General features: G+C 36.6%; 1 protein-coding gene across 1 annotated transcript; it reads right to left on the reverse strand.

The window, feature by feature from the left end:
* Positions 1 to 9,272: 9,272 nt before the first annotated feature.
* Positions 9,273 to 14,717, reverse strand: LOC6583327 (sodium- and chloride-dependent GABA transporter 1). Its single transcript, XM_002008961.4, has 12 exons — positions 14,615 to 14,717; positions 14,078 to 14,291; positions 12,892 to 13,156; positions 12,721 to 12,822; positions 12,473 to 12,653; positions 11,658 to 11,925; positions 11,497 to 11,600; positions 11,320 to 11,444; positions 11,010 to 11,254; positions 10,631 to 10,834; positions 10,393 to 10,560; positions 9,273 to 10,198 (listed from the first exon to the last, which is right to left on the reverse strand). Exons 2-12 carry the CDS (start codon positions 14,216 to 14,218, stop codon positions 10,100 to 10,102), a joined length of 1,902 nt encoding a protein of 633 aa, XP_002008997.1. The 5' UTR covers positions 14,219 to 14,291; positions 14,615 to 14,717; the 3' UTR covers positions 9,273 to 10,099.
* Positions 14,718 to 15,593: the final 876 nt, after the last annotated feature.

The raw sequence follows: 15,593 nt of genomic DNA on the forward strand, positions 1-15,593 counted from the left end.
TATATTAGCCATTGAACATAGTGATACATATATGTATATCTCCATGGTTGCCGTTTTATGGCATCGACACCAAGTTTCCAGGCCGAGGCTGCCACAAGAACAATCAATACAAATGCATACAACTGAAATCAAATTGGCCCTCAAAGTGATGCAGCATGTCCTCTGCTCGCCTCCACCTGCCTCAATTGACATTTACCCCAAGACTGTTGGCAGTGTGGTGAGCCAGGCGACATCATTTTCAGCCCCGGCAAGGCAAACCGAGTGCAATTAGGAAATTTGCAAAATTGTCTGTTCCATCGCCACAGGGCACTGCAAATCACTGCTCGAACCGAGAGTTGTTGTCTTTGCTTCCTCACATGGCACACACCCACACACACACACTCGCATACCTTCATCTCACATACATATCCACAGAAATTATACAGACGGAAGTGACAGACCATATATAAAGGAGCTTGTCTTACAATTGAGCACTCCTTCTATTTGCATAGCAAACATCAGTCAATTATGGGATTATCTTAAATGATTGCTCATCATGGTCAGAAGTATATGTATTGTAGTGAAATCCAACTCAAATAAAAACGCATTTGGTAAAATTAAATAATTCATTTTTCAATTATAACTTAAGCAAGCGTTCAACTAGTCTCTGCGTGCGAACATTATTTATACTCATAGATATTCAAGCTGATATATTTATTATAAGTATGTGTATCGCACTGTGCTTGTATTTTGTGTTTACTTGTGCGCTTTCAGCTGCCATAAATCGGAGAACAGCATCGACCCAGAATTGCCTACAAATACTCTGCGGCATCTAAATGAGCAGCCCATGAACGGCCCAGCCATAATTCAAGGCGTTCCGGGATCTGCATTTGAGCGTTGGGCCTGCCAACAACACAAATCAGATTTACTCCTGCCGCTGGCCCTTCTGGCACGAGAATTTGCCGGCGGCGCATGGCTTCGCATAGGTTGGCCAACATATTTGTAATTAAACGCTTTTGTGCACCCGAGGTGTAGTTGTGCTAAGACCCCATTAATTAGGTATTTGTATTGGAACGCCTGCTCGCTTTGTTCTCAAGAGATTCAGCAGAATCAACGTAACTTCCCCGCGTACAACCGAGTGCAAAGTATGCCATTAAAGTAGCGAAACGTACATGTGATAACGGTTACTTAATAGTCTGTATTTTATCATTTGAACATAGTCGCGTCGACAGTTAAAGCTATGGCTAGGCTATCAACTATGAAAAACTTTAATAATCAATTAAAGACTAAATTTACTTTTAATGCGCAGATTAACTTCCGTACCATGTATATCTAAGCATGCTTCTCAAGCCCTAACAGAAAGTAATATAAAGTAAACATAATTTTATCTGAATACAAAATTTTGGTGTTACCATTTTTATGAACACTTATGATTTATTAAAGATATAAATTTATAAAAAAAAAAAAAACTAAACTTAAATTAGGGCATTCGTCTTAATCAACATATCTATATGCAGATAGTAAAATGATGGTATTTAATTTAAGCTTAGTTTTTTCTATCCTATCGACACTCTCACTTAGTTGCCAGATTTCAAATTTAAGTCTGACAATTTGAAGCAAATTCTAGTACGCATCAAAAGGTATCTTAAATTGTACTTTCAGAGTCAAATGAATTTACTGAAATGACAAAATATTTAGATTAAAGTACAATCTTAGGTATAGCAAATAATTCTTTGCTGTGCTGCCAGCAAAAATGTTTTGAGCAATCAAAAAAGAATTTAATAAGAGCCACTGTTTCGCTGTACTCGAATAGGGAGTTTATTGATTTTCTGAAATGTTCACTTAGCTCGTGCTATCCATCCGTATCTTGAACGCTTTTGGAACGGCGAAAAGGATATTTGAGATATATACTCTTGTATATAAACATGTTATGCAGTCGGTTGGACTCAAATACAATATTTCTACAGCGTTATTGTTCTACGTATGTTTCACAAGCCAACGAAAAACGATTTCAGTGTAAATATTTGTATTGATTGTACTCACATTTTGTGTGAGTATTATTTATACAATTTTAACTGTATCTACAACAGAGAATATTCAATTTCGAAAGTATTTAAGGCAATTAAATCAGCTCTAGTTGCCATGCAATGCAATGGTTGTAAGTCGTTTAAATCGTAATATTTTAAATCACAAATATTCACACACATAATTTCCTGACCTGTCAGAGCTGCACTATCGGCAACAGCAATTGACAGCTGTTGGGCATGTTGATGTGAGAGGACTTTTAGGATTCAGCTGCCATTAGCAGCGCTATTTAACACTTGTCCACGTCACACCCAGCGAACCATCCTGATAGACGACACTCACACACGATGTGAGCGTGTGTGAGCATGGATCTAATTTCCATGTTGACAGGCTGAAAAGTGGATTCACAAGGACTGCTGTGAAGTGGCCTTAATCGACATCCCGTCGTGTTTCAGTTAATTTACGTGAAAAGCTTGTCTTTAAGAGATGCGCAAATTCAGCTGAAATGCATTCACACTTAACTGACTGTAGCGTTGTTTGCTTAGGTTTTTGGGGCCGGAGTTGCGCCTGAACGACAATCAACAAGTTTTTGTTGTTACGACTGCTGCTGCTGCTGCTGCTGCTGCCAGTTGCACTTGCAAAATGCATTTGCTGTTGAGTACACAGAGCATCCTCAGCGCAGCGGAAGATGTGAGAGGTGAGAAGGAGGAGGGACGGCGAGGGAGGAGGGAAAACAGAAGGAGAAGCTCGCACGAATATCCTGCGTCATAAAAGGCAGCGCTCCCAAAGGAGGCAGGTACGCGAGGTATGTACGATGCGGTACGACGACATCATCGACATGTAAGGAAAAGGATATGCATGTAGTTGTCCGTCTTGCTGTCGGATTGTCCATCTGCCAGGTTGTTATCTTCTGCAATATGACAATCTAGCCGATGGCGCTTGTTGAAAGACTGTAACGCGTGCAACAGCAGGAACAGCAACAGCAGGAGCAGCGGCAGCAGCAGCAGCAGGAGCACCTTCAGAGGCAGCAGGAAAAACGGCATCAGCAGCAATCATAAAAGTTTCAAACTCTATGGACTCCGCACCAGCGCAAACTATGTGTGTAACTTTGTATATATATAGCTGTGTGTGTGCGTGTGTGTGGATGTGTATAATGGCATATTCGAGTTAAGCGAAATAACATTTGCACTGCTCCCGAAGGCAGGCCCCAGCGCAAGGAGAACTCGCTGACTCTCAGGCCTTGGCAAATATGCATAAGGAAAATATTAAAGATGAATTACACGTGTGTGCGACTGCAACGCAGAAAACACGTGCCTCACAAGGTGCGAAAGGCAATAAGGAAGCTTCAGGTCTGCACCACCTGCCGGAGCACAGGTGCCGTACTCCAAAACCCATCTGTGGTGGGTATGTGTATGGGTGTGGGTGTGGGTGTGGGTGTGGGTGTGTGTATGCGAGTAATCATGTAGCGAACATTTTCAATTAATTCAATTCTTCATTTAACATGAATTCCAATTTCGCTATGAATATTCAAAAATGAGTGCCGGGCGTCGCCTTTGTTGAGCAGCCAATGGAATTTTATTATCAAAAATATGTCGAAGAATTTTAATTAATTTACAGCTCAGGATTACAAAAATAGAAATACATTTTTATAAACATTTAAAGTACTTTTTAAAGTATTATTCAAAGTATTAATAAGCATTTCACAATAGTAAAAATAAAAATAATAATAATAATAATAACAATAATAATAATATAGAAAAATATGATGCATATGTTGGGATGTTTTTGTGTGAACTATGCTGTGTAAGTTTGAGTAAGTATGAGAAAATTAGGCGTTATAGTAATAAAAACCATTTTAGGACTTATTAGGAAATGATTAAGTATAAACGATATAAAGTATGTAGAATCTGAAGCGCACTTATTACATGTAAATTACATAAATAACCGTTAACCGATTTATTCTGCACTGTTCCTCTGAGTATTTCTTGTAAATATTTTTTCTAAGTATTTCCTTTAAGTAATTCCTATAAATAATTCCCTTAATTCATTCCCTTAAGTATTATCTCTAAGTATTTCCTATAAGTATTTCCTCTTAGTCTTTAATGTCTAGCTGAACGATCACACACTTCAGTTCACTTCACTTTACTGCACTGCACTAGTGACCCCCAACAGGTCTGGACAACTGAAGAAATGCTGCAGCTGCTGCCCTTTATATAGGGCACTTTCACTCAAATGTTGAGCCCGACGTCAGGTAGGCGTCGATTCAGTCGAGCTTTATGTGACCAATGGCAGCGCTGTCTGCTGCTCTCTGCATTCTAGCTCAAATATTAATACCAAATGAATATCGCTACATACAAATAGACTACTAAATTGATCTTCTGTAATTCTTCTTCATACCCTGATTTATTAGGCAGACAGACAGAGAGACGGATGGATAGCTAGACTGTGAGGTAAACAAGGAGAAAATCGGAGAGACAGCCTGGAAAATAGACAGAGAGACAAACAGATATACAGACAAAAAATACGACCGCATATCAATTTCTGCCTATTCCATCCCATACATAAACTGGCAACATGCATAATAACTCTCTACTATTGCCCATAAGTTGTAAGTCCCACTCTCTCTCATATAAGCACTTAAATTATCATATGCCATGACTGAGTGATAGTCTAAGTTCTAACAGTGTTGTGCTCTTATGCTGTTAATGCTTAATAGCTTACTACTATCGGGATCCATCAACAAAAGAAAAGGGACTTGAATAATACTCTATCGACTATCTTTATATACGCATTCCAAACATGTTTTCAGCTATCAAACACCATTTTAAATTACCGATCGATTGAAATTTCGTTCAGTTTAATAGTGTTTTTGAATGGCAGTGCAAATTGTCCCGAGTTAGAGGTCGACACAGATGAGGCAAGCGGAGATGAGTGCTTTAAGTCAAAAATTCATTCGCATGAAAGCCGCTTAATTTGTTTTTCATTCTTTTTTCTAGTCAAAAAGCGCAGTGCGCGTGTTGGCGCACTCGCGACACATCCGGCGGAAACGCACACAGACACAGAGACAGCCAGAGAGGGACAGAGACAAAGCGTCGTGGCGGCTTCTTCATTTACTGTTCATGCATGACCACTTCAACATTTTCGCTCCTCATTCGCTTCCAGTTGGCGTTGCCGTTGCCATTGCTTACACTTCCGGTTTGTTTTATGCTTCGTTGTGGCAAGACGGAGTCGACTTGGGGGCCTCTGGATGCCCTTAAAAAACATTTCCAATTCGATTTTTTGCCAATTGCTCTCTCCCTCTCTCACTCGCTTCCTTTGCGCAAATGAGGGATATGCGTACGTGCTGACATCGTTGCTCATACGCTTCATTGTACGCACCATTCTTCTTCTTCTTCCTCTTCTTCTTCTTGTTCTTCCCACGGACTGTAAGAAAATGAATATTTTGTAAACTCCACTGTTCCCAGGACGAAATTTATTTTCCGCTTTTGCATATTTTGAGGGTAATTTGGGTAAAAGCATTTGAGCGCTTCCATATTTCTCTACATCCTTAACACCCTAGAAAACGGATTTGTATCAAATAATTTGAACACAACAAAGTAAAAACTGAAACGTATGGACCCAATAAAATAATTTTTGTATTGGTAAACTTTATTTATATGCGGATAGTATTTGTATTCATGAATTCCCCAAAGACAATGAGTCATTAAAAATGATTCAATGTTTTTCTAAGGTATTCTTTTGATACTTCGGTATACAACACAATGTTGCCTACTAGCCTTTGTTCGTTATTCCTTGTTCTTTGTTCTCAGTGCCAAATCGCTCACATAAAATATTCATACGTTTCCTCGGTGGTTTTTGACTCTCAAGTGTTTGCAATTCAATTACAATTCAATTGATTTTCGTCTGCGGGCCCAATCTGGGAGACCGATTTTTCAGCTCTGGCCTGGTTTCGATACGACGGGTGTTGGCTACAATTTATGAGCTTAGAGAGAAACGTACTTCAATAGAGATACGAGCATCAAAAATGTAGCCCTACAGCACCGCGTCACATATATGCGACGAGACGCTGTAAAGCTGATTTTTGCTTACCGCTGTTTTACTATATACATTCTAATCATTATTCTAAGTCCGTCGTCCTTCAGGGAAGTATTAACTCAATCATAATTTCTTAATCTTACAATGGAAAGTTGCGTAGTAAATGTGAGAACCATTGCTCTTTGTAATAATTTCCTTATATGTAAAGCAGGTCGAATATAAAGCGAAGGTATAGTACGGCATTTATGCAATACTGTAAAAGTCAAACATTTCAACATCCCTTTGATCGGAGACATAATAAGCATACAATCTACAACATATTACGAAAAGTCTATTCAATTTCATTTCCAAACAAGTATGCTTATGAGAATACGTTAAAGAGCCATGTCGCTTCAATCCCGTTACTGGAATTACACATCTCTTTAACTTTGACTAAGACCTCGTCTAATATAAAATAAGAAAACCTATCTTATCATTCAATACTTTAATACTGTGACTAGAAAACAAATACTCTTATATATTAATAGTTTCATGATTATATTGTTTATTATATGTTTAATTCAAACTGACGCTTTCTTGGTTCCTGGAATCACCAAATCAACGTATTTGTCATTCCCTCATTAGCAGAAATCGAATACAGGGGAAACGATCACATGTTTCTCTTATTCATTATAATTATCTACAAGTTCTTCAGCATTACATAAAACTTAAAGCAGTTTGCAAGTGATTCCCATCATTGAACTAGAAATGTAGGGAGCTTGAAAAAGTTATATATAAATTTAAATAAAATTCAAATTTTATTTTTCCTGGCTCTTAAAGACATCTTTTTCTGCGGCTCCTAACTGTGTAATCTTTATCCGCATTCCAGTCTTTTCCCATAGGATTTGATTTTGTTAACTGTTGAGTGGCTGCAATAATTTATCCAAACTCAAATGATGGCCACCACAGTGGAGTAGAGAAACGCCGCATCGAATGGCATACAAATTACAATTAATAGAAATTTGTTGAGCATCAAGTTAAGCCATTGGCAATCCGAATCGCAGGAGACTGCGCACATTTATGGGCTGCGCACTTAATTTTTGTTTGTCCCATTTGTGCTCATCTTAATTATGGGGCAAACTTGTGTAAGTCATGGAGGTCATAGAAACGACAGCACAGAGCGACTCAGAGTCAAACCCAGACGCAGACAAAGCGAAATCAATTAAATTTTTGCAAATGACAGCACAATGGGCCAGCAGCACAGGTATCGTCAGGTGAAACTAGCAACAGAACTGTGCGTAGGTAGCAAATACTTGTCGAGCAATTTATCGAAGGCTATGTGTGTTGCAGAAACACGCCCCTGGGACTCATTTAGCTGTGGAGTGGGACCCCACAACAACCCCACACATTCAGCCATGCTAGACCGAAACACAAACTCAGAAATGAAGGCTCATGGCATCATGAAAGGTTTGCGCATTTGGCCATTTGCAATGCTCCTCACTTGCAAGCATATTTCATTTATAATGGCGTGGCTGGACCAGACGTAATATGTGGCGTTGTTGATAATTGGATTAGTATTCACATTATATTGTATTATAATCATATGTATCATATTATATTAATATTTTTACAGAATTATTTAATATTTAAATTAATATTTTTCAAATATTTTTTTTTGATTTTAGCATACAATTTAAAAGAATGATCAATAAATCCTCATGCCATTATGGAAGTTATAGAAAGAATATTGCCTTGATATGAATAAAACAAGGAGAGACTTGATTTATATCAAAAACTATTGTCTGCATACAAGTTGTTGGTCGCATATACATGTATCCATGTATGTATATGTGTATATTCTTCATTTAGCGTAGTCTGTCTAATGAGAAAACCAAGTAGTTGACCTGCATATAATTTTTTTAAATTTCAGATTTTTGTATACCAATGCATACCTAATGATTTTTGCACAGTACAGTAGAAGAGTAGAGTCCAGTTCTAACGATTATTATTATATTATTAAGTAAACTTATATGGTTATAACGCCTTCCGGGTATAACGGCGATCCCTTGAGCCTAAGTATAATCAGATACTACTTTACTTATCTCCTGTCGATGAAATGAATCAATACAAATTTCGTCTTATGATCTTAAATAATTGTGTTTCTATAATGCATGATATAGTGTATTATTAGCAGAAAAGACTTACGGCGAAAGCAAGAGCATGAATTATTTTGCAACAGCCTCAAAAGCGACCACACGCACAAGCGGATATATGCCCAACCTTCCATTTTAACTCAGTAAACAAGTTAAAAAAATGTTTAAAGCAAAGTACAAAAAGTCAATAGCTGGCTTCAGAGGATGCCCGGTGACAGCTCATGACGGTGCTTCCCACAATAATAAACTCCCTCAGCCAGGGGCAGATGCGATGTCCGTGTCAATGGCAAAGGATGCCGTAAGCCGTAAGCCTTCGTTTGTCAGTGTCCTGCATATAATGAATATATGCGCCTACCATTCACTGAAGTGGGCTTACGTTGTGTTGCCACCAATTTATTTTCTTTCTGCCTCATTTTTTTGCCGAGCCTTAAAAATAGTTTCACATATTTTTTTCTCAAACTTTCACAAAAGTCACTTATTTTTCACAAGAGCCACAAAAGACTATCTTATGTGCTGTTTCTTGCATTATGCTCAGACTCTTTTGTTCACTTTCTAACTTTTTACGGCAAGGGTGCAGATTAAGCACGAAAGCTTTGTTGTTCCTAAATATTTTATTCTTTGTGAAGGTAACTACAAAAAATACCAATGGAATGCCTTACACGTTTCTAAAATTCTGCAATTGAACGAGACAATAAAATAGGCATAACAAATAGTTGACAAAAATATAAAAAAATAATAAAATAATAATAATAGTGATCGAAACTGGAGTACTTTGTAGCTAAAAAATAATAATTTTATAATTTTTATATGGAAATAAAAAGTATATCATTTCATATAATATATCAGTTATTTCATTTAATATATTTATTTTATCGATAAAAAATACTACATTTAGATAATTGCCCACGCATTGTTAAGTGAAATGATATAATAATCAACAAAATATTAGGGAACTTCATTTTAATAAAATTAGTCGATATATAGATTTGCCATACAATCTTAATACTGTAAACAAAAATTCCTGAACATTTCTGAAGTTAACTTAGAAATGAATCCCACATATCAGTAATATTATTTTAGGAAAATAGACACATAGACACATTGGATTATTGAATGGTAACAGTTTATTTAACTTGATGATTAATAATAAGAAATAATACTAATTGACACAAGCAAGCGACGTCTTAACATTTAAAACAGTTCATATAACTAAATTGCGCGAATACTTTATATATTCCATATGTATACTTATGTACATACTCAACGTTCGATTTGTTTCTGTGAGTTGTCTTTGCATTTGATACCGAAGAGCAGTGTATTTCGTAAAATGTAGGTGTGCATTATGGATATGAAGGTAATTTAATAGCTAAATAATCTCTAAGTTGTATAAATAATTTAAGACTAAATTAATTTATTTATTAATTATAGTAAGCCACTGACGTACTGTATACAATATAGTACACATATTCCACTCACGCATCATTCTATGCACGAATGTATGTATGTATGTATGTTTGTATGCATGTATGTATGTATGTACTTTAACTTTAACACTTAATGTGCGATTAGAGCTTAGACATATTCACTTATCGATTTCATAATTTTGATCAATTGCGTTGCATTCGTATGTGAACGATTACACTCCGCAATAGAGTAAATTGTGAAAACTAACCTAAATTAAATTAAAATTTATTTCAACATTAAGAGCATATCAAATACACTGACACAAATGAATCATTCATAAACGCTGAAACGCTTTGGGCTGTTGTTGCTATACCAAAAAGAAAACAAAAACAAAATATTACTTATTCACGAACAACGTACAACAATTCTACAACTAAAGCTGCATCAAAATCGTATATAAAATATTGCAATTTGAATTATTTGTTTAACTGGCGAGTACTTTTCGGCTATTGATTCGAATTCTATTATGAATTGAACTCAACTTCCTTGGCATAAGCTTCGTGCTGCATTTTCTCACGTAACCGCGTGATGTCCTCATCGATTCGAACAATTGCACGTATTTTCTGAAAGATTTGTAATAGGCATTAGATATACGGTTCAAATAAAGGTTGGACTTAAACATGGAAAGCATCATTATCAATCACATATAATATAATTAATAATCACTAAACACTCTTCGTTTTAGACCATAAACACAAATACAATTTACTTATATTAATAGATACATAATTTATAATAAAATACTGTAAATTCTTACTTCGCATAAGTCTCCAGGCGTTCTTTTCCATAGCCAAAACATATAGGCTGGAATGTATAGCATCGAAGACAATGCAGTGAACCAACCGAACGCATGTGCCCACCATGGATAGCTGTAGTCCAGATATTTGATTGGTGTCCATTGCACTATATTGAAGAAGAACACACCCTGCAGAAACAAAACGAAAATAGATTTCAAATATATCTGAAATTTGGTATTCCAAGTGAGTTTCACTTACCAAGCATATTGCAGGTGTTGTGACACACCAGCAAAACTTCCACCAAATCGTTGGGTAATATCCAATCATGTCTTTGATGCCATCGTAGAAACGATCTACGCCGTAACACCACGATATTGAGACGCACTCAAAGAATATGAGCCAGAGCAAGCAAAAGCCGCTCACTGCATATGAATCAAGTATTTGGAAAATATACATGCCACCCTGAAATTAATAGAAGTATATTCCGTTAGAAACAATAATTAAAATCTTCCCTTGATTGGCAATACTCAAAGAAATAATTCATCATTCCCATCGAGTCTGATAATTATTGAGTGTATATCAATATATATACAATATATTTTTACTCCAAATATAAATAATAGCCTATCACACTTACTTGTGTTATGCAGGTTAAGCCAACCAAGTAGCTCAGCATGCATACGATGGCTATGAAGATCTCCTTGCGTTTGCGTAGCAGTTGGGGCCACTCGTCGATGATGGCAGTGATGAAGCCTTCCATAGTACAGAACTGTGAATCTAGACCTATAAGAAGCAGCATGAAGAAGAAGAGACATGACCAAATTTGAGATCCTGGAAGCTGCAGCACCGCCGACGGATACACAAGGAAGGCCAATCCTGGGCCTTTAACAAAAGACAGATTATGCAGCTTAATATCTATGCCATTAGCAAAGTTTAATAATACTTACCTGATGCCGCTACCTCGGCTATTGGCCTTTGTTGCTCGTGAGCCATGAATCCGATAACTGAGAATATGACGAAGCCCGCAAACATACTCGTGCTCGAGTTCACTGTGCATACAATCAGCGCGTCCCTAAATCAATGCATTACAAATATGTTTTCTTCTCAATATAGCCTGAACTTACTTATACACATTGTTCGTAAACTTATTGTAACTTCCAAGGGCCACCAAAGTTCCCAAGCCCAATCCATATGAAAAGAAGATTTGCGTTACGGCATCAATCCAGACCTGCAGAGAAATACGTAAGATGAAGTACTGCATTCACTTAGATCTAATTTTGCATACCTCTGAATGAGTGAGTTTTGAAAAGTTGGGTATGATATAGAACTTGATACCCTCGAGTGCACCAGGCAGGGTAATTCCACGAATCAATAAAACGGTCAACAAAACGTATGGGAAGAGTGCAGTGAAGTACACGACTTTGCCGGTCCACTTAACGCCCTTCCAGATGCAGAAATAGCAAAGAATCCAAACCAGCAGCAAGGTGCCCGCTAGCTCCCAGCGAATATTACCCAAATCATCGATACCAGAGGAAATTTGCAATGCCCTTCGCCTGTAAATATTAAAATCTCAGTCAATGTATAGTCAAGTAAGATATATGTATTGAATAATAAGTTAGAGATTATACTAATTTTGCTTCTGAGATATTAAGACTCAACTCGGCATTTACCAATTTTACTATTCCTCGGATCTGTTTCAAAAATATATAATCTTGAATATGCATGTATATGTATATATGTAGCGAATTTTTGCCGAAAGCACCGTAGTCAAGGCCCCTACTGACACATTTTCTTGATCAAGATCTTCAGATGCATAAATCTAGCTTTATCCGTCCCATATATGCTGTTCATCTATCCAGATGTTTTGCTTATTCTGGAAACTTATTAAGGTTCAAAATTGTCCATAATGGAGCTTGAAGGGCTGCAGAGTTTCTAGATTAGCTTTCTGGATTCTCCTTTCACTTGATAAGTTAATGAAACCAGTTTATTTATCTCAAGTATCAAATTGTCATGCAATTTGAACCTAGATTCGTCATAGGGGTGCATTCAATATGTTTAGGAATAAAATCATATGCAATTAAACTCTTTTGCGAAACATACTCCCAAAACTCTTTGACCGGATCTGTAAGCTCAGTTGTCGAAATATTTACGGCTGCCACTGAGCAAACCTTGCCCGCTGTTCCATTGATCATCTTGTCCCAGCAATTGAGATTCTTCCTCTCGTACTGACTGACACAGCTGACTGTGTTCCACCAGTTGTTGCACGTGCGCCAGGGTACGTCTGCAATTGGAGTGTGCAAAAGAAAGCTGCTTAGAGGGAGCCCGTTGGAGGGTTTACATGAACTTACCAGCACGCATGGACATGAAGAAGTAGAACACTGCCCAGGCCAAGATAACGATATAGTAGACATTCATCCAGCACGACATCACAGCCGCAGCATATCCAATTCCTTTCATATGAATATAGCATAGACTTTAAAATTAAGGCCTATTAGGGTCTCGCCTTAAGCTCAGCTTACCTTTAAAAATTGGAGCGATTTTGAACACGCCCAGGCCGCCGATAGTCAACATTTGACCCAGCGCCAGCTCCATGAAGAACATCGGAATTCCAGCTAAAAATAATGTCAAAATGTATGGAAGAATAAACGCGCCGCCTCCGTTCTTATAGCACAAGTAGGGAAACCGCCAGACATTGCCTAAGCCAATCGCAAGGCCGACTACAGACAAGATGAAATCGAGTTTAGAGCTCCAACTTCCACGCTCTGGCAGGGTGATTTTGCTGAGCTGCAAATACAAGAGCAATATTAAGAAAATTCGAAAACTCTAAATTTATATCAAAATACATTCACGTATTATCTATCGTCATCTCATCCATCTGTTTATACCCGTTTCTCTATACGAACAATTGCTTTCATATATTATGCTAAGCATTTATTTACAACTCCAACAAAAAACGGGAAATGCCAATTAGTATAAATAATATTTCAGTGCCAAAGCTGTGCACTGATTTTTTTGTTCTTTTTTTTCTTTTCCTCTTATTGTAATGATCAAAACTGTTCATATAAAGGGATGGAATCAGAGCTATGTGCGCAGCTGAAATAGTGAAATTATGTCTCTGTGTGACGTCGAATGTTGCGCGTGTTATTCGGCGTTACACGGCGCTCTTGCTTTTGAGTACTGTGTTAGTCAGTAAGAGAGTGAGCTGGTCTTTATGTAGAATATAAATGATTCTATTAGTTTTCCCTTGCTTTTCGAACATAATCCGAGTATCTTTTAAAAGTTCATTTTATGTAAGCTCAAAGACCATATATGCTAATAGTATTTTAAAATAAATGCTTGATAGCATTTATCGTTGAGTAATTCATTTGCTATAATGATTACAATAAATGAAAGCAGCAACAAAATAAAAAAAATATCTTGTGATAACATATATCAGTAATACATATATACAAATACTGAAATAGCTATGAAATGATGTAGACAAATAAACTTAATTTAAATTTATTTTAAAAATTAATTTAAGCTCTATCAATCAAACAGAATATTTATATATGTATGTATATTATATAGTATAGAACATGTATAAATATTGAAATATAAATTTTCTGATAGTTGCATCAAACTATGTACATTAAAATATTAACCGAAGTATATATTTTATTAAATTATAATTAACTAAATTTTGTTTCTCTGTAATTAACGTACCTGATGGCTTGTTGATGTGGCTGTAGTGTCCGTTGTTGCTGGGGCTGATAAGTCTTTTGGGCACAATAGCTTTCCCATTTCGATGGGATCGTGCTTTTGTCGATCCCCGCCATCGCCATCGTTCCCGCAATTACTAGACATTTTTTCAACTGTCTGCGCCCTATTTGTATTTCGATCTGTCTTCGATGATTATTCGGCGTTTACAAATTTAGACCTGGGAACACACAACAGAGAGGGATTGTAAACAATTAATGGAATCGCGAATCAAATTGAACAAATATTGAATTAGAGTTTCAAATATGATTTGGTATTGAATTATATTCAGTAGTCCATAGGCACTTTTATTGCGTATTGAGTCGGAATCTTTTTTTCTTATCAGTCTATATCACAAGAGAATTTCATAAAGTATGAAAAAAGGATATTATCCATTTGTTTGTATTGGTTTTTTTCTTTTGTGTACTTATACTCAGATCGAGTATGTACAGATTTATTTATTATATAAGCATCACAGCAAAACGAATCTTATTTTTCACGCACCCACGACACCCAACCGGGTCACTGGCTAACATCCAACTGAATCTCTCTCGATCTTCGAGCTCGGGCCAACGCAAATATTCATGAACAAAAGCCCAGTTGATGCCTATTAAAGCAGATATGCCAGTAATTTAAGCGATGCTTATGCGAAGCCAGGCCAAGCTGCCTGTCATTTTTACATACAATTTAATTTAATAATGATTTACTGAGAGGGTTCTGACCGCTGCCAATGGCTACCTAGAAAACGCGGGCAGCCCATCTACTGCATGCGATATAGGTCCGATCCCAATTGGATTCACCCTACCCGACTAACACTCTGATCATTTGCTTACACTTCATATGCCATTTACTATATATGTAGTACACACAAAAGGGGTCCCAAATACTATTTTTCATCCACTCTTTTCTGCCGTTGAAAACTGTAAATATTTTATAACATACTGAAAGCTGTAAAGCAATAAATGGAATTGAATGCATACAAATATATTTATTAACAAATATAAATAAATAAGTAAAAATGTATGGCATATATGTATATCTGCACATTTAATATAAAATGTATAAATTTATTATTAAATAAACTAGCATTCATTTCGAATCGGTTCTCTACATACTATGCTTAAAATTCTATCTCAGAAATTTGTATTTAAATCGATATATTTGAATATTAATAATAAATATTACAATTTCAATAGCTATGTTTATATAAAAAATATATATTCTTAATAATGTTTACATCAATTTTCTTGGATGTAGAACAAATCATCATAAGAGAGTATGTTGCTCCTATTATATAAATACTACGTTTGAGCATATAATATACTCTCTTGACTGCTCCTATTGTTGCAAAAGGGGCACGCTTGTTATCTTGGCTCTTGAATCTCGCCTTTGCGTGCTGGAAATTTGCATAATTCTATTTATAAGAGTCTCCAAGTAGCGAGACTACGCAACTGTTGTGCTATTTAGTATTTTGTGTTTGTGT

Source organism: Drosophila mojavensis, unplaced genomic scaffold, assembly GCF_018153725.1.
Source record: "Drosophila mojavensis isolate 15081-1352.22 unplaced genomic scaffold, ASM1815372v1 contig_74, whole genome shotgun sequence".
NCBI classification, from domain to species: domain Eukaryota; kingdom Metazoa; phylum Arthropoda; class Insecta; order Diptera; family Drosophilidae; genus Drosophila; species Drosophila mojavensis.